Genomic DNA, 20,177 nt, shown 5'->3' with positions numbered 1-20,177 from the left:
ATAATAATAATAATTTATTATTATTGTTGTTGTTGTTGCTGTTGTTGTTGTTGTTTTTGTTGTTATGTTATTATTGTTATGGTTTGTATTGTATGAATACGTATAAATACATACCGTATACATATAAATACGTATAAATATATATCGTATACGTATAAATATGAAATAAATATATATGTATACTTACTAATATGTACAAATACACATAGTTATGTCTTTTATACAATATAAGCCATATAAATTGGTATTTTTATATTTATATGTATACAATATGTTTTTATACGAAATACATATATATTTATACCTACTAAACACAAATAAAAATATTTTTTATATGTGCATACGTTTTTAATACATAGGCTTTCAAATATATATATAAATACTTAATAACAAATAAACACATTTTTTAAAATGTATTTATATCTTTTAAAATATTTTTAAAAAAAATAAATATGTTAATGTTTTACATAAAACGTCAAACATTTTTTTAAAACAAAATCTCAAACATTTTTTTTCTTAAAAATCCGCTCTTTAAAAAAAATATTTTAGATTACACAAACAAAGATAAATAAGTATCATTTTCATTTACATTTTGTTTTAATCGGTTACCTAATAATGTTTTCTTTTTACATTTTTTTTCTGTTTTGAAGTTATATATATGCATAAACAAAAATAAGTTTTAAAAAATCAAGATATATCTATCCGCTTAATAATGACTTTTTATCAAAAGTATTCATCCGATTTTTTAAAGATTTTGATAACTATTTATTTTATTAGAATAAATTCGAAGCTAAAAAAATCAGATTATAAAAAAGATTAAAAATAGAATAAATAGCTAAAAAATAATAACAATAAGCTATTTGAACAAAATGTCAAAAAATAAATGAATAAAAACATCAAAAAAAATATTAGAAATACTTTATAATATTTTATATAACATAACTTTAATAAAATGTTTTATTAAATAGAATTAAAACATTATATATTTTTTTAGATTTTTTAGATTTTTTTATAACGACGTGACGACATTATAAATATAAACTAATAAAACATTAAAAATATATTCAAACGTCAAACATTTTTTTGTTTAAAACTGTTGTTCAACAAATATTAAAGATTTTTTTAACTATACAAAAAAGGATAAAAGTTTAAAGATTTTTTGGTTATACAAACAAACAAAACGTCATATATTCTTTTTAAAACAAAAAGTCATATTTTTTTTAAATTCGTCGTTTGAAACAAGAATAATTTTTAAAAATAAAATTTTGGAATAAATACAAACAAACAAAACTTAAAAATATGTATTTGACCAAAAGGTTAAAGATTAAAAAAAAATGAAACAATTGTGCCAAAAATATGAAACAACAACATGCGTGGTCAATTTGTGAAGTAGCCAAACATGATTATTCCTAAACGTGAGGGGATTTAAAATTGTATACTAATATTCAAACAAAATGTCAAAAAATATAAAAGAACAAAACGTCAAACATGTTTTTTACGTTAATCAATGTTTTCAAACAAAATGTCAAAAAACAATATTTTTAAATCATAAAAACAAAGGTAAATAAATAAATTAAATAAAAAAACAAGATTAATAAAAAATAAATAAACTAGTATATATTAAAAGAAAATTAAAAAAAACATAATAATTACGTAATCATTAGTTATTTAAAGAAAAAAAGTAAAATGTAATTATTAGAGGGTAGGGTTAAGTGGAAAGGGGTACGGATAATTGAAGCCAAAAGAAAATTCTACCATATTAAATGGGAGTTTTTAACGATAACAGAGTGATTGAAAAAAAAATATTACCATTCTAGTGTGTTTTCAAAAATATTTACCAAAATAGTATTTTTTTTTTCATTTTTCTTTATTTTTCAGTTTTCCTTAATATTTTTTATTTTAAATATCTAATTTTTTTTCTCTTTTATTTCACCTTTTTACTTTTTGTTAAATAACAATTTTTATTCAGTTTTTTTTTTGTTTTTTTTGTTTTTTTTACTGTTTTTTAACTAACAGTTTTCTTTATCATTTTTATTTCTTTTATTTTCTTTTTAATTTTAAATATCCGTTATTATTTATAGTATATAAATTTTTTTAAAAGAAAAGCTAAATTCACTTTCATAAGATTAAGTAGCCCAATTGAGTAATGCTTTAGTTTTCTAATATTATATAATACGAATTTGAAGATGTTTTTATTTTAGTTTTCATAAAATTAAACAATGAAATATATTTTCGTAGAAAATCAATAAGTGTAGAGCACGTGTAGAAAGTTTATATAATTCAATCGGACATAATGATTTTTTTCCTTTAAAATTAAATGAATTTGCTTTTATATAGTTTGCATTAAACAACCAAAAATGGGCATTTAATATAAATTACCGGTTCAAGAAAAAGGGGAGGCCTAATTATTTTTTTTCATGACTCTAACATTACACATATAATGTTTTTAAGGTAAAAAAAACTCAACCTTGTTCGTTAAAATAAACCATTCGTTAATATAAATTTGTTTTTATTGTTTTATTCCATTCGTCCAAATAAACCATTAAAATTAATTTTTATTTGTTTTGTATAATTCAGTGTTATGGATTTTTCTTTTTTGTAAAACACTAAATTATGCAACTAGTTACTATATTTTATTTTACTAATTTTATATCAAATTAATTTTGTAATCAATTTCTACAATCATGTTGAATTCGCTACCAATTTATTAGTTTTTTTTACCATATTGATTGCATATTTACAAAATAAAATATTATTATATACAACATCTTTACATGAAAAAAATAATTATGCCTCCCCTTACACCTAGACCTGTCAATGGGGCGGGTTTTGACCCTGATTCGCTCCAAACCCGTAAAAAATTTATGGGTTTGGATTGTAATTTTCGATTCGTTTACCCGTTTACGATCCATACCCGTTTACCCTTTTAATAAATGGGTCGGGTATGGATCATTGTCGATCCGCTCCACTTATAACCCGCCCCATTATATATATATATATATATATATATATATATATATATATATATATATATATATATATATATATATATATATATATATATATATATATGACAACAAAATATACTATTCGATGTCTAAGTAAAATATGATTTTTATTGTATAGGACTTTGAGTATTAGTTAATGTACATCTTGTTTAAGTAGACATTTTATTTTTTTGAGAAATATTACTTTGTGGAACACATAAAAATTATGAAAATTTAATATTATATAAGAGTCGGGTTAATGGGTCGGGTATTCGTTGATTCGGTGGATACGGGTATGAATTCGACTATTCAAGACCCTGAGGGTTATTGGAGCGGGGCGGGTCATGTTTTTATTTTTTTAAACGGGTTTGGATCAAGGGTGATTCGCTCCAAACCCGCCCAATTGACAGGTCTATGCTTATTGATTTTCTCCGAAAAGATATTTCATTGTTTAATTATACGAAAAATAAAATAAAAAATGTCTTCAAATTCATATTATATAATATTAGAAAACAAAAGCACTACTCAATTGGGCCACTTAATTATACTTATGAAAGTGAATTTAGATTTTTTAAATTTTTTTTTTTACATACTATAAACGATAATGGATATTTAAAATGAAAAAGAAAAAAAAAACAGAAATAAAAATGATAAAGAAAACTGTTAGTTAAAAAAACAGTAAAAAAAGGTTAAAAAAAACTGAAATAAAATATTTAATAAAAGTAAAAAGGTGAAATTAAAGAGAAAAAATTGGATATTTAAAATAAAAAAATATTAAGGAAAACTGAAAAATAAAGAAAAATGAAAAGAAATACTATTTTAGTAAATATTTTTAAAAACACACTAGAATGGTAAATATTTTTTTCAATCACCCTCTTATGGTCAAAAACATGGTCACTACATTCGTTTCAATACGGTTTATATATTTTAAATCTATATAAATTGTTTTAATACATTTAAAAAATAAATGATCTAAAGAACAAACTATATAATATTGACTGTCATTTTACAATATACATATTGAATTCGTAAAAATAAAATCCTAATTCAAACATAAAGAGAAAGTCAAGTTGGTTAAAAGTAGATACTTATTCAAGTAAACGTAATTTTTATTCTAACTTATTATATTTACTAGGTGTAAGACTCATGTATTACATGAGTTTTTAAAAAATAATATCAAGTTGTAACATTAAGCAATTTTTTATGTAATATTTTGTTGATAATTTTGACTTTTATTACAATACAAGTGGCAATAAAAGATTCTTATTTATTAGGATAAAAGATGGACATGGCATTATATTTGCATTTTTATCCTTTAATAGCAACATACTTTCATGTGTATCACAAAATGGCATCGTACTTTCATTTCTAAACTTTCATCCATATAAATCGAAGTTTACATAACATGTCACATCAATTTGTAAATTAAAAAAAAAATCGATTGAAAGGATATAACAATGAATGAAATTACTAACTTGTTGTGGTACTTGGTATCTTAATGTCGAATTTTGGGAGCTTGATATTAGCACTGCATGGAATTACGAATTCATATAATTGAAAGAGATACAAAATTCCATGATTAGAAGAAAACCTAAATTCAAAGTTTGATGAGATACTAAAATTAAATTGCTATAACAGTCAACATTCTATATATTATACACTTATATATTATACACTGGCATTTATTTGAATTCAATGAATTAGGTGTCGAATTGAAAGACATTCAAAAATACGGTCAATTACCTGTCAATATTGGCTAAAATTAAGGAATGCTTAACCAATTGTATATATATATATATATATATATATATATATATATATATATTATTTAGGTGGCATTTTAAGAACGGGGGCACACATAAATTCTAATATGCTTCTAAAATTACTCACTAATTATATATATATATATATATATATATATATATATATATATATATATATATATATATATATATATATATATATATATATATATATATATATGAGACTTAAATCTTAGCTTTAAAGAGGAATGACATTTCATGGTACCATTAGGCCAAAAGTACATTGGTCAAATTTCCCTTTACTTGATACAAATTCTAATGTTAAATGTTTAAAATAGTTTGTGAACTATCCAAAGAAAAGTTAAGAATAGCATACACGTCAAATTCTTCCTCAAATAAATTTTTATTTTTAACATTTGACGCCACCTATGAAAAATAAAATGTTGAGGCCACTTACAAAAAAATAAAATTTAGATTTTACTTAAATATTTATTTCATAATGAATTTGTTATGTTTATAATAGCCATCTCTTCATAATCTGTCGATAAAACATAATATTCTTAAACAAAAATTGAACATTAAACCATTCGAAACCTTAATACTATAAACATAATTTTTTATTTATAAATTTTAAATAAATAATAAATTAATTGGAGTTTAAAATAAAAATATAAAAGTTTAGGGGTGTGTTTTTGAAATTGTTTTATTACATAATGAATCAACCAAGCATGGATTGTACTGTTCACAAACTTCACAAAATAAAATTGATGGTTATAGACGATTTACTATCTATATTGTATTTAGAAAAATAGTGTATTAAAGTACTTGGCTAAGTTGTTATAGCGCTCTAGTATTTCCATAGAGGTCCTATTTCGATTTCATTAGTAAGCATATTTTCATTTATCAGGAAGATACCCTACTACTAATAATATATGATTTAAAAAGGTGAGCACAGATTCAATTTTTTCAATTTTTTTTATTTCACGTGTGTTGGGGAAAAATAAAATAAACAGACCAAACTATATATTTAACATGTTAGATTGGTTTGAGAAATCTCAAACACCAGACTTAGTTAGATTTTCAACCCGTAAAATTAAACAGGTGAATCAGTTACTAGAATTGTTAAAAACAAAACCACAAGATATAAAAAAAAGGCGCAAGATTACTATTTGGCAATAACCTTACTTACACCAAAGTTAGCCAAAAATCTCTCATATCATCTGTTCAACTATTATAACAAACACTAATAAATCTTTTAACCACCCTTTTTTTGTCTAGTAGTAGGTATGTTATGTAGATGATGATGTAAAATATGAATAACAAAAGAGTACATCACAAGTTTTTGGCCAAAATAATAATACATGAAAGACATAACAAAAAAAAAACTGTCTATTATAATAATTCCACTCCACGTCATCAATCAATATGGTCTGTACCACATTGGCCTCCTAGCCCTCGGAATCCTTCTGCAACATAACATTAACAGCATATACATTATTACTTATTTGGATTTGGATTTTCATTACGTTTAATAATTATAATTTTTTTGGGGAGAAATTTGTAAAATAAAAAAGTTCGGACCAAATTTAAAACTTTTGGCCAAAGTTTTAAATTTGGTTCTGAATTTGGTCCAAACTTTTTTATTTTACAAATTTCTCCCCCAAAAAAATTACAAATTTATCTTTCTATAACTTTTCTAAGACATTTTCACAGCCTTTTTTAAGTTATTTGTAAGCCTTTTATAAACTATTTTTAAATTCATTTACAACATTTTCTGAACTTTTTTTACAACTTTTTTATACTTATTTACATAAAAAGTCTTAAAAAGGTTGTAAAAAGTCTTTTAAAAAAAACTAAATTTGGCTAGTATTTGTAAAATAAAAAGTTTGCACCATATTTGTAACAAAATTCAATGTTTGGACCAAAATCATAAGAAAATTTAAAACTTGTGCCAAAAGTGTAAAATTGGAATATGACCTGCTAAACCTAGGAAAGCAGGTGGAAAAACAAAAAAACTCATAACTATTTACCTGTTTATAACATTTTTTAGGTTTGTTAACTAAACCCTAGTATTTACATTATTACATATAATATAAAAAATTGATATGAGGATTAAATAAAATAAAATATGATACATACCCGTAGCCATATGGAGGAAACATTGGTGGGCCAGCCATGTAAGGCCTTCGTGAACGGAATCCAAGGTAAGGACTGGGGCGCCTCCCTCTGAATTGTTTCATCCCAGGAACATTTGTTCTTTTAGCAGCAACCTGTGCACATTTAAAAAAAAAAAACAAATTAATAAAAAATTTGAACCCTAAAACATGTATTTTTATATGTAGAAATGAAAACAAGAAATATAATTAGGATTTTTAGGACCTTGAGTTGACGCCCATGCAATTCTGATTCATTCAACAGCAAAGAATTCTGAACAGATTCAAGTTCAACAAATTCCACGTATGCAAACCCTTTTGGTTGACCGAATTTGTCTGTTAAAATTGTCACCCTGTTGACTGTTCCACATGACTGAAAATGCTGCTGAACTTCCTCTGGTGTACATGCATAGTCTACCTGAGAAGTTTTGAAGGATAGTAGTAGTTGTGTAAAATAGTAAATATATAATAATATATTGTTATTTTATATCTTTTAAGTTATAAAAGAAAAAATGAAAGAAGTTTTAAGGATTATAAATCTCACATTACCGACGTATATCGAACGAGCATCAGCTTCTTCCTTCTCAGCTTGTGTAGCAGTTGCACCAGAAGGATCTTCTGAAAATTATATATTATTAACACAAAGTAATGTAAAACTGGTATGTCTAAGTTAACAAAGTTATTAAGGGTTTATACATTAGAATTGTTCTGGTGAAGTATCTTTCTTGATTTCAGGTAAAATAGGTGGAAATTGATTCACTGTTTGTTTTTGTATTGAGCAAAGAAACCATAGAGAACTTGCATACTTCTTTGGGATGATAGCAATAGCAATATTAACTTGAATAACCCCACATATGATTCTATGATAAGATATAAACATGACCTATGGTGATTATAAGTTGTTAAACAGCAAACTTAAATGTAATCCATTCTTCTTCAACAAGCCCTAGATAAAACTACTTAAATACAATTTAATCAGTGTATCACCCTTCCAAAGCACAAATCTGATATCTAAAAACGCAACGCCTTGAAGATATTACAAAGCAAATGTCAAAATTAGAGAGAATACCTTGAACTGAGCCCATCTCTTTCTCAACTTTGGCCTGCATTTCACGAAGCGCCCCTGCCTCTTCTTCAATCTCCTTCAGTCTCTTCTTCATATCCTCCAAATCCTAAATTAACAAAGTAAAACAAAAAAACGAACTTTAACCTTAAAATCAAGGCTCAACAGTAGTTCACATGCATAAAACTAATCCCCAAACAACCAAAAAAACGCATAACCGAAACATAAGTTATACCTTGGAGCTATTATTGTCAACGTCCTCCGCTTCGTCTCTCGACATCTCGAAATCAGTGTCCATCTCTCCTTCATCCGGTATCTCTCCGCCGTAGACTTCGTGCTCTTGATCTTGCTCCGCCGTGTGATCCATAACTTGTAATCTCTCTGTACAGATCACACGGAACTGTGATTTTGCGATTGAATACACACGATTTTGCGTTGTGTATTCGGAACTATAAGTGAAAATAGGGTTTTATCTGCGCCCAATGAAAGATTATACAAGTGCGGGAATTTGGGGTGAATGAAACGTAAACCTTGTTATTTTGGTATTTTGTTGAGGGTATTTTGGGGATTACAGAAAATATGGACAGGCTACGCACTTTGGCAGGGTTATGGGGGTGAAAGAGTAAGCCCAAGTTTAAGTTCAAGTCCAACTCCAACCATTGTACTGTTTTTAGTTTTACTCCCGCAATTAAAAATAAAATACAAACATACTGAAACTTGTTTGGTTTCATAAACTCTGAGTAGATTAACTGATTTGTGTATATGTTTAAAACTCCTTTTCTATATAAAACATGATTAAATCTGACAATTTTATATAATGGTTTGTATATATTTGTGATTGTATAAAAGAATTAAAATCATCCAAAAAGGTGAGACTCGTTTTCAATCTCTCTCATTATCGAAAATCGATTTAAAAAGTTTTCAACTCCCGTCTCATCTAGTTTTACGGTTGTTTAGTCATGTCATGTCTAACAAACACAACCAATATGACCATTATATATATATATATATATATATATATATATATATATATATATATATATATATATATATACACACACACACACACATCATCAGCATTTTAGCAATGGTTCGGCATTTTTACAATGATTTGTGTAACAGCTTAAATTTTCAAACATTTTTTTTTTCATTTTTAAATTCTCAAAACATAGTTCGTAGCATCAACCTATGCCAAAATGTAATTGTCAAATACAAAATATCATGAAAAAAAGTCAAGTATCCCATAATCCACATAAACTCTAATCATCAAGCTGGTGTGTACAATCATGCCGATGCCTTCCCGTGATTCTGTGATGTGCCTGAAACACATTTAATCAACATTGTAAGCACAAAGCTTAGTGAGTTCTCCAAATACCATATACACAAATAATTAGCCTTTCGTGGCTAAGGACCCTCCGGTCTCACGTCTCGGTATGGACCCTCCGGTCATAGCTCAATAGATACACAAAATAACATAACATCATAAGTCACAAAGACAAAATGCATAATAACACATAAACAGATAAGACCCTCCGGTCAGTAATACAATTAAGACCCTTCGGTCCATAACATGCATAAGACCCTCCAATCACACAAAAGTTACTACACAGGTAAGTATAGTGAGAAGACTCACCTCTCGCTGGAAAGCAATCAATCTCGCACCCGAACTACCGGTCTAAACTCCGCCTAATTATGTCACATTCATCTCTAATTAATAAATAATACTAATAACCTCAAAATGCTAGACCGAGTCTCTTTACAAAATCTCAGGAGGGTGAAAATACCATTTTGCCCCTCCTTGGCCAAAAGTCCACAAATTGACCAAAAGCTCAAAATTCAACGAAATTCAACACCTAGCGAGTACGCTAGGCGTACAACCCTCGACGTTGGGCATACAACCAACCATGCATGCATCAGGGGGTCTCAACGCTACGTTGCGCGTAGCTGGGAGTACGCACGGCGTACTCCTCAGATTTCCATTCCTCACTTCACTTGGTCTTAATCCGTTAAGACAAATGCTACAACTACATATCTGAGCTGAATAAGGCCTATTACTTCATAAAGTCATGGACTTTAAGCCTTTTCTTGGTTGAACAAGTCCCAAACTCACAAAACTCTAACCTTCTCAACACAAAAGTCCACATAACTCATGCATGGAGAGGTTTAGATGATCAACAGTGGCGAATCTAGAACCAAAATCAAAGCGGTTCCTTATATTAATGAAACGGAAAAAGTATGAAAATATAGGTCTTTTGGCAAAAATAAGGTAGTTCCTTATGTTTTTTTATATATAATTGTTGTATTAAAAAATAAAAAAGGTAGGTCCTAGGACCTACCTTATCAATGAGTAGCTACGCCCCTGATGATTAAGCTCCCATTTTTATGAATCTAGACAACTAAATACACCTAAAAGGACAGGAGATATGCTCTGGAGTTCACCAAACTCACAAAGCTCTAAACGTGGGACATAAAACCCTAAAAATGGACCCAAAACATGAGCTAACACATCAATGAACAAGTTTCGAACTTGATACCTCTGGAAGATGCACCAACAAGAGTATAACTCATATCCAAGAGCTAGAAGCACAATCTATCCTTCCTTTAATGCTCCTTTTTCACCAAAATCTTCACAAGAACACTCAAATGAGCCACAAACTCTCACACAAACTAGGAATACAAAATTAGGGTTTGAGGGAGGTTGGAGGCTGGAAAATGAGGCCATCATGTTCCTTAAATAGGGGCACAAAAGGGCATTAAGGTTTTACTCTGAGCCTAGTACGTCCAACGTACCCTCTGGTACGCTCGGTGTACTAGGTGACCTCCGCGATCATGCAACGTGCATGAGTACGTTGTGCGTACACATGCATACGCCCCGCGCACTTAATTGCCACATTTTCTCAATAAGGACTAGTCTTGACAAATACATAAAAGATTAAGGTCAGAGAACTATACCTCTTTTTTAGGATGTTATAGTTTGGCCTTTTCACGATGGTTCAGTCTTTTAAAGATGGTCCGACCTTTTTGTTGGTTTTTTAGGTTACAATGATAAGGCACTTGTGGAATTTCACTTAACACTTAAGGGTACATGCAACCTAAATTGGATCTATGACTTTTCACAATTAATAGCAACATACTTATAAAACAAAACTACAAACCCTGTGAATCAAATTCATGAATGGAACCACATACATCTTGCTTGACTTGAAACAAGCTAATCAAATACCCTTTGTAGTCTCCTTGAAAAACTAGCTCCAAAAGTATGACAGCCTCTAATGGTTCACACCAAAAACCCAAGAAACCCTATGATTGAAGGAGACATGGGAGATGAGGAGGAGAATTTCATTATCCGCCTTATAGGTATGAGAAGCCATGAAATTAGGTGCCCCGAAGGATCTATCTATGGTTTAGGTAACTTGCAGACAAAGCCAGATTTGAATGATTAAATAATAGATTTAATCCTTAATTTAAATATTTTCCTTATCTACTAGCAGGAGGCTTCTAGAAACCCTAAAGAGACTCCTAAGACCGTCCATGCCTAGGGATGGCAAAAAAACCTGAACCCAACGGGGAAAACCGATTCCCGAAGTTTTCGGGTCGGGTCGGGTCAACAAGTTTCCATGATTTGGTTTGATTTTGAGTTTGTTTAATATTTTGTAGGAAAACACTAAAGAAATCGGGACAACAAGTTTGGATGATTTTGTTTGATTTTGAGTTTGTAACTTTGGTTTAATGTTAAGTGGTAATGTATTATTGTGATGAATCAGTTTTTCATGTTGTGTACTTGGGTGTTTTGGTTGGTTGGTTGATGTTACAATATTAGACTATTAGTACTTTCTATTTGGTTAAATGATTTAAGAACTTATTTGGTATTTTAAGCCTATGCATCGTCTTAATTTATCATTTTGTATTTATAGTTTTTCCTTCTTTTTTTTTCTGCCATATTTCGGGTTTTCGGGTAATTATCGGGTTTAGGGAAAGTTTCAGCCCCGACGGGGCGCCCTGATAAGAAACCCGTCGGGTATCAGGTCGGGTTCGGGTACATATGTAGAAATCAGGTTCGGGTTTGGGAAACCATTCCCCGCCCCGAACCCGCCCCGTTGCCATTCCTATCCATGCCTTGGTATGTTCTAGAATTGCCTATTTTGTTCAACTATTGAACAATTACAATTCACCAATTGCATATTTAATTAATTCCAATTAATCCCGAATTAAATCCAAATTAATTCTGATTAATAACTAATCAATTCTAACTATGTTTAATTAATCAATTCTTATTAACAAATCATTTATCTCTCTCATTTGATCAATCCAATCCATTTCTTGGTTATGAGGACAACCCAAAAAGGACTTTTCTTGTATTCATCAACATTATATCAATTTAGGTAGGACCTTAGACATCTTAATCAAATACTTTTTACGATGGTTCGACCTTTTAGCGATGATTCGGCCTTTTCGCGATGGTTCAACTTTTTCACGATGGTTCGGTCTTTTTTCTATGGCTCAGTCTTCGGTAGTATGCCTTTCTCCTTTCCAAGACAAAAACTACTCCTGTCACCTCAAGTACAACTCTCATATTTACCTTCATAATGTAGAACTATTAGTTTCTTCTCCTAGATAAAGATAATATTGATTGTAAATACCTCTCAACACACATCATAAAGGTAATGTGAAGTCCAAAACGAAATGACGAGTGTGGAATTAGAATCAGATTCATGAATCAAACACATAAATTTGCAAGTAATTTTGGTCAAAGCTTTTGTATCTTATTGATTGTGAAAAGGAACATACAAAGAGCTTTGGTTTTCTTAACCTAACTGATGTTGATACAGAAAGGGAGTATTTGTGGGAAGCTTACCAAACAAGCTAAGCTAAAGGCTATGTATATAGTGGTTAAATACATCACATGCCAAAATAAACAAAGAAACCACTAAGCAAAAGATTCTTCATGAAACGTCTTCAATCATAGCCTTCACATACAAATGCCAACATCAGTTTCAATATTTTCAATACTCAATAGGTAAGCTCGAAATCTCTCTCATATGCATCACACATACATACGATCGGGTTGCTTTCGCTCGAAAGACCTAACCTACATTTCGTATCGATACTAACTTGATCGTCGGAGGTCGCCCCTGGATGCAAGTTCTGGGGTAACTCTAACGATTCTCGTTTATGAGTGTAGTAGAAATCATATCAATACTCATTAGCGACATCGAAGCACCTATCTGAGATCTCGAATTGATCAACCATGTGTCGATTTTCCGGGTTACATCAACCAGATGAGTAAAATGAAAAATATATGAGAATATTTTGTTTAGTTGAAGAACATATTTGTAACTCTATATGCACCACTCATATCACAAACTAAAATATTTTTTTGACACATATCCACTTGTTGTAACACCCCATTTATTAAATAATTAAATGGATAAAATTAATAAATGAATAGTGGCCCTAAATCCGTAAAAAGTTATCAGTGTTTGTCAAAAGGAGCTAAATGACGTAAATTCTGGAAATTGGAATCTTTATTGTAATAATTGGATTTGAATTGCAATAAATTGTGGGAAGCAAGGACTAAAGAGTAAAATGGGGATTTAGATGGTAAGGATTAAAAAAGGAAGGACTGAATATGTCAAAAATTGAGATCATTGGGATTATAAGGTAATTTCCGGATTAGTTTTGCAAATAATTCTCAAAGTGGAGGGATGTATGGTAATTATCGGACTTCAATTGGAAAAGATACTATGGGGAGGGACCAAACTTGTTTAATGACCAAAAATTTGAATGGACACGGGATTAAACCCGGTACCACCCTTCCCTCTCGTGGCATCACCCAAAACCCAAACCCTAATATTTTCTTTAGCTGCCACCATGAGAAGTTATCCCAGCCATCGCCGTCGGTGTCTTGTTCAACCGCCATTCCACCCTACCACAACAGCCTCGCCGTCGGACGCCACCACAACAACCTTGCTGCCGGAGAAGTTGTGTGCAACCAGAGAACCACCGAGACCGGTGAACCAAGTTGTGTTCGCCGTTGTGTGAGTCGTGAGCGAATAAGAAGCTCTCAGTAAGGATCGCAGCCACCCACCCATCCCTTCTTCTCCGTTCTTTCTGTGATTTGGTGTCACATACGTCGACTAGGGTTGCCGATGGCCTTGGGTCACCGTTTTTGTGTTTCCAGTCGTCACCTGCCACCCGAAGTGGCAGAGTTGGAAGTGTTTCTATGTTCAACTCGTGTTTATGAGTGTGTGTGTGTGTTTGCTCGGTTGGGAACCAAGAGAATCCACCACCAACACCGTGAGGTGGTGGCTATCCCCCTCTACTACCGCCTGCCACCACGAGGGTGGCAATGTGTGTGCGTTTATTGTGTATGTTAGGTGTGTGTTGGGGGTACTATGTTGTATGAGCAATGTTTTGGCCGGAAAAGCAATCACCACCACTTTTAGGTGGTGGTTGCCATCGTTTTGCCTCCACTATCCACTATCTCCAGTGGCTGTGCGTTTCTGTGAGTGATTGGGTTGGTGCTTGGAGTACTTTTGTCAGTATTTTGGCCTAGAATCATAGCCACCACCACCACGAGGTGGCCGCCGCCGCCGTGAGCCACCATTGACCACCACTACTCGAGGTGGTAGTGGGTTGTACCCGACCTAGTGGGACCCTAATGAAACTATAATTTACCTAAAAATCTAATTATTGGACTAAGTGGCATGTGTTTGGGTTAGAAACCCTAATTAGGGTTTAGAAAACCCTAATTTTGGAATATGTTAGTTTTGGATTGTTGGGACCCGCGTTTGGACCAGTGGATTGAAGTGTGAATTATGCCCAATTACACTGTATGATTGACCTAGTAGATTGATGGACTTAATGGATTAAGTCCTTAATGGGTTAAGTGTTTCTAATTAACCCTAATCGTCATTTTATGCAAAAACCCTAATTTGGTTTAGGCTTTGAGTTGGGCTTTTTGTTGGGTTTTAGTGATTGGGCTCTTGATGGGCCATCCAAGAACAAATATATGGACTAGAATATTTGGATTGGGCTTTAGGATAAGGCCCATTGGACAGGCTTGGGCCCAATTGGGAAAATTGGGCCATAATTGGGTCTTGATGATTATGAGATATTGGACCAGTGGACTGCCAAGTGTTTGGGCCAGAGTAAATGGTTAGGCCTTAAGGTAAGACCATGTAGAGATTTGGGCCCAATTTGGAAAATTGGGCCATATGTTGGGTTTTGGTTCATTGTTTGACTTTTGGGCCTTTAGATTGGGCCTTAGGCTTGAATCAAGCTAAGTTGGGGGTAACGTAGTCTTTTAACCCAATTATGGACTTATGGTTATGTGTTGGAACCTAATTATTAATTGGGTGTTATTTTGATGTTGTCAATTCGGGAGTCTGTCATTTAGCAACTAGAGTTTTAATCGCGGGACTTCAGCAGTGCGAGGCGAGTTTCCTTCAGTAGGAACGGGTCGAAGGCACCAATGTCGGCCCGTGTAGAGTATGTATGGTGATTAACAGCTAAGTGTGGGCATGGTCCGTATCTTAGAACTATTATGTTTAGTAGCTAAGTGTGGGCTGGGCCCGTATCTTAGACTTGTTTATGATTAGTAGCTAAGTGTGGGCAGGGCCCGTATATTAGCATTATCTGAGTATGCGTTTGTTTATGTATGTGAGTGTGGGCGGGGCCTATATCTCATAGAGTGTGGGCAAGGCCCGTATCTCATCATTAGCTAAGTGTGGGCGGTGCCCGTATCTCATAGTATTATTCGAGTATGTACATAGGATTGATTGATAGAATTGATTATACTTGTTGTCTGTGTGATACTTGTATGTATGGTTAGTAGATGAGTGTGGGCGGGGCCCGTATCTCCTAGTTAGCTGAGTGTGGAAGGGGCCCATATCTTGTAGTCAGCGGAGTGTGGGCGGGGCCCGTATCTCCTTGAGTGTGAGCAGGGCCCGTATATCCTAGTCGCATGATTATTTGTATTTACAGTTTTTAGTTTTGGTTTCAGGTACTTCGGTTTTCAGAAGAGGAGCTCGGGATGATTGCAGTGCACACACCATTCGTTCAACCTGGGATGTTTTAGACTCTGATGTTTTGACACATGAATTTGATACAGTATTTTGATATGATGTTTTGGGAACACATGACTTGTGATTTTATTATGATGTTGATGAATTATGGTTTTTCTTAAATGATTTTAAAACGAAATTTTTGGACCGTATTTTTGAGATGTTTCAATTGCTTTACTTTTTGTTATCTTTATAATATTTACATACCAAAGAGACCGTGCCACATTTTGAACTCACTTAATTTAATTTTACGAGTGCTGAACACCTAATGAATAAAATTAAATACTTGGTCAGTTTGAAAATTATCCAGCAAAAATTTAACGCATAACAACCTATACGTATATATATATACCTAACCGGTTTGAAAATTCGTCATATGATTCAATCGTTGTAGATATATGAATACAGAAAGAGATATGAGATATAAAAATTTGTTCAAGGTAATTAAGATATAAGAATCCAGGTTTCTACAATTAGGAATATTCTCCTTTGTGGTTTGAAAGTATAAATTAATAAAATAATAATTCAAATGAATGAATACGTCGATTTGAAAGTATGAATCATGAAGTTATAAATCGTGTCAAAGTGAAATTTTATATATCGTTTAATTGAAAATATCAATTATTTTGAAAGTATGAATTATTTGTTGATTGAAAGTATGACTCATATAACGTGATAAATGAGATTTTATATGTCGTTTAGTTAAAAGTATCAATTATTTTGCTTGTGGTAAGAAATGACATTAGAGGTTTAAAAAAAATGAGACTTTTTGTTGTTTCAAATCCTAAAAATAAAAATAATAGGCTACCATTAGATTGATAGTACATTGGAAAGGTGTGACTGTTTCTTCAACACACGATTTCATCGTGTATATAGTAGTTCAGTCAAACTTCTCATTTTATTTTGTTATACACTTCATTTCTTTACCATTGATTTGACTTCATAATTTGCATAACTAATAATATTCGAACTTTATGGATGAGGAATGTCAAATGTACAATCGGAGACTCTCACTAGCTCTTATTCTTTCAAGAGTGTGAAAAAATGTCTTTTTGATATTTTAATTTCGGAGTCACGGTCGCGTCAAGCAACGGCCAACGGCGTCCCAATCCGGATCCTAAACCCGGCCCGATATACCCCACCAAATCAAGAATTTACTATTCCCAGGTAAAGTCTTACAGCCTTGAAGACTTGTACCTTTTGAATCATTGGTTGTACCACTTCCACTTCTTCGGTTCTTCCTTATTTTAGCATATCAAAATATACCCACCATATCCCTTTCTCTGTCGATGCAGAAACCCTTGTTTCCAAAATGCCTTCTCTCTCCAAATCCACCTCATCTTCCGTCGCCTCCCCGCCTCCGTCCACCGACGCATTCGATGGTGACGCGGCTGAACGCCGCCTCCGAGAGGCGGAGGATCGTTTACGGGAGGCCATTGAGGAATTGCAACGCCGGCAACGACGTGCTAAGATGCTACATCCACCTTGCGATCACGCTGATGAGTCATGTGTAGCTAACGCTATTGGTAATCTCTGCCAAAGTTTCCTTTTGTCGTATGGTGTTCGTGTCGGCATTGGAATTTTGCTCCGTGCATTTAAGCTCGCTCGGAGAAAATCCTATTCGTCGCTTCTCGATCTTAAGGTTTGAAATTATTTTTCCTTATATTTTGTTGTGTAATTGAGTCAAAATGTTTGAATTTAACTGATTTTATTTGCTTAGTTTTGGTTAATGGATTTTGCTAGTTTGAATTGAAGTTAAATTTCATGTGCTATGTTAATCATTCGAATTCGTTGCGTGTTTGGAGTTGTATTCGATTCGAACCAACTGCAACATTTGCTGCATGTTGGGTGGAAGATCCATGATCCTGAATCGGAATTGAAGCAAAATTAGTTCACAACTCGAACTAATTAAGCTCCATTTTGCTTTATAAACCTCCATTTGTAAACTAGTAATCTTTCTGCAATCCGTTCAGCAATCTCTGCTAACGAATTATTTAAACACACTACATAAGTTCAATTCTCCACCAATTCATTTATATTGAGCTTTCATTTCCACGATTTTCATCTTCTTTAGGCACATTTTAATTCTCCACCAATTCATTTATATCGAGCTTTATCTGAATCATATTCGTTGTTGTAAGTTGTAACTAACCAAGTTATATGCAGCAACTTGTATCAGAGAAGGACTTGATAGTGAGAGAGGAGGCATGCCGGGTTGGTTTACTTTTTGGAGGATTTACTGGCTCATACCATGCTCTTAGATGCTTATTGAGGAAGTGGAGAAAGAAAGAAACACCATTCAATGCGTAAGTTACTGTGCACTAAATATAGATCTTTCCATTAACAAGATTTATATCCCTCAATTCATGTTCAAGTACACAATATCATATCTAGTTCACATATATAACTTTCTTAAAGGTGATGATGGAGCAGAATTTTAGCAGGTTCAATCGCGGGTCTTTCTATTCTAGCATTAGATGATTCCAATCGAAGGCGTACACTTGCTTTATATCTTCTTGCAAGGCTTGCTCAGGTAGAATAGATAATTAAACTGTTATGCAATCAATGTTTTGTATCATACAACAAGAAATCCTCAAATTTCAGTTTTTTCTGTTCAACAGTGTGCTTATAATTCTGCAAAATCAAAGAACAAGTTCCACCTTTGGGGAAGCTCATGGAGACATGGTGATTCATTACTCTTTGCTTTATCGTGTGCTCAGGTACATATTGATGCTTAAAGAGTTAAAGTTTACATCTTTTTTCCTTCTAATAATCTTGCATTTTATTCAACAATTTCAGGTCATGTATGCTTTTGTAATGCGACCCGAAAGCTTACCAAAATCATACCAAGATTTTATTCAAAAAACAGGCCCTGTTGCTAAACCTGTATACAAAGCTGTAAGGGAATGCTGTAGAGGTTCTCCAGTAGATATTGCATCACTCTCTTCTTACCTATCAACCATAAAAGGCTCTGAATTTATCGATTTACAAGAATACCCTTCGATTATCCCCTGTTCAATAATCCACCCATCCACAAAATCATGTTTGGCTCACAACGCTTACGCCACGTCAGCAACATTCAGGAAAACATTCCCACTTTATTTCTCTCTGACTTTTGTACCCTTCGTTGTCCTTCGTCTTCAAAAGTTTATGGAAGCACCATTTAAGACCAGCTGGCATGCAGTGATTGGAGCTGTTCGGTCAACCGCTTTTCTGTCTTCATTTGTTGGAATCTTTCAGGTAGCTCATGAGATCTATAAGTACTCACATGTATTTAATATTTATATATAACTTTTTTTTTTTTGGGAATGTAAGGGGGCGATTTGCATGCATAGACAAGTGGCATCACAAGACCACAAGCTTGTATACTGGTTTGCAGGTGGATTAGCTGCATTATCAGTGGTTTTGGAGAAGAAAGGAAGAAGAGGAGAACTTGGATTGTATGTTCTTCCACGTGCTGGAGAGTCTTTGTGGTATATATTAGTCAATCGCCGTGTTCTTCCCGATATCAAAAATGCTGAGGTACTAAACTAAATTACACGTTTTACCCAAAAATATCCAGAAATTACATTTTTGGTCCCTGATTATACCTGGACAACCTGTTATGTCATGTGATATGTGATCTGACATTTGGTTGGAATTTTTTAAAGGTGGCTCTGTTTTGTGCGTGTATGGGTGGAATGATGTACTACTTGGAACACGAACCAGACACCATGTCTCCATTTTTAAGAAGCTTAATTCGCCGGTTTCTTGCAAGCAAAATTAGTAATCCGGCCCCACCAGCAAATCGGAATCCATCTTACAATTATTTACAAACTCTCGCAATTGAGAAACCACCAATTTCACACAACCAAATCCAAGAACCACATGAATCAAAAGCCTCTGAAAAATACAATCTTGAATCCATACCTGGGCTCTAAGTAATAACCATACAATTATTGTTATTATTATTATTATATTATAAGGAGAATGAGATTAACTAATGCGTAATATTAATCACCAAATGAGAGACGATATTGAATTGTCATAACAGGGTCAACTGATGTGACCCATCTTCATTCAACTTCTGTAGTTGTAAAATGAACTCTGTTTTAATTCTCTTTTGTAAATATTAGATGTTTTTCACTTCTTTTGGTTTGGACTAA

At 32.5% G+C, this 20,177-nt stretch overlaps 2 protein-coding genes across 3 annotated transcripts; one reads left to right on the top strand and one right to left on the bottom strand.

Moving 5' to 3' along the window:
• Positions 1 to 5,946: 5,946 nt before the first annotated feature.
• On the bottom strand, positions 5,947 to 8,465 carry LOC145140703 (polyadenylate-binding protein 2-like). 2 transcript variants are annotated; one of them, XM_079074105.1, is made up of 6 exons: positions 8,202 to 8,465; positions 7,973 to 8,075; positions 7,448 to 7,521; positions 7,130 to 7,321; positions 6,890 to 7,020; positions 5,947 to 6,216 (listed from the first exon to the last, which is right to left on the bottom strand). In XM_079074105.1, the coding sequence occupies exons 1-6, from the start codon at positions 8,331 to 8,333 to the stop codon at positions 6,171 to 6,173; spliced, it is 678 nt and encodes a 225-aa protein (XP_078930231.1). In that variant the 5' UTR covers positions 8,334 to 8,465; the 3' UTR covers positions 5,947 to 6,170. The 2 variants fall into 2 exon arrangements, with proteins under 2 accessions (XP_078930231.1, XP_078930232.1); XM_079074106.1 differs by having other exon boundaries at positions 7,448 to 7,518; positions 8,202 to 8,459.
• An 8,554-nt stretch (positions 8,466 to 17,019) lies between these two features.
• On the top strand, positions 17,020 to 20,177 carry LOC145140934 (Mitochondrial import inner membrane translocase subunit Tim17/Tim22/Tim23 family protein). Its single transcript, XM_079074312.1, has 8 exons — positions 17,020 to 17,199; positions 17,328 to 17,674; positions 18,199 to 18,338; positions 18,466 to 18,565; positions 18,654 to 18,752; positions 18,832 to 19,272; positions 19,348 to 19,554; positions 19,683 to 20,177. The coding sequence occupies exons 2-8, from the start codon at positions 17,345 to 17,347 to the stop codon at positions 19,950 to 19,952; spliced, it is 1,587 nt and encodes a 528-aa protein (XP_078930438.1). The 5' UTR covers positions 17,020 to 17,199; positions 17,328 to 17,344; the 3' UTR covers positions 19,953 to 20,177.

This window comes from Lactuca virosa, chromosome 9 (assembly GCF_052849685.1).
Source record: "Lactuca virosa cultivar CGN04683 chromosome 9, Lactuca_virosa_CGN04683_v6, whole genome shotgun sequence".
NCBI classification, from domain to species: domain Eukaryota; kingdom Viridiplantae; phylum Streptophyta; class Magnoliopsida; order Asterales; family Asteraceae; genus Lactuca; species Lactuca virosa.
The sequence above is the reverse complement of the archived record's forward strand: the minus strand, read 5'-3'. Positions and strand labels throughout refer to the sequence as shown.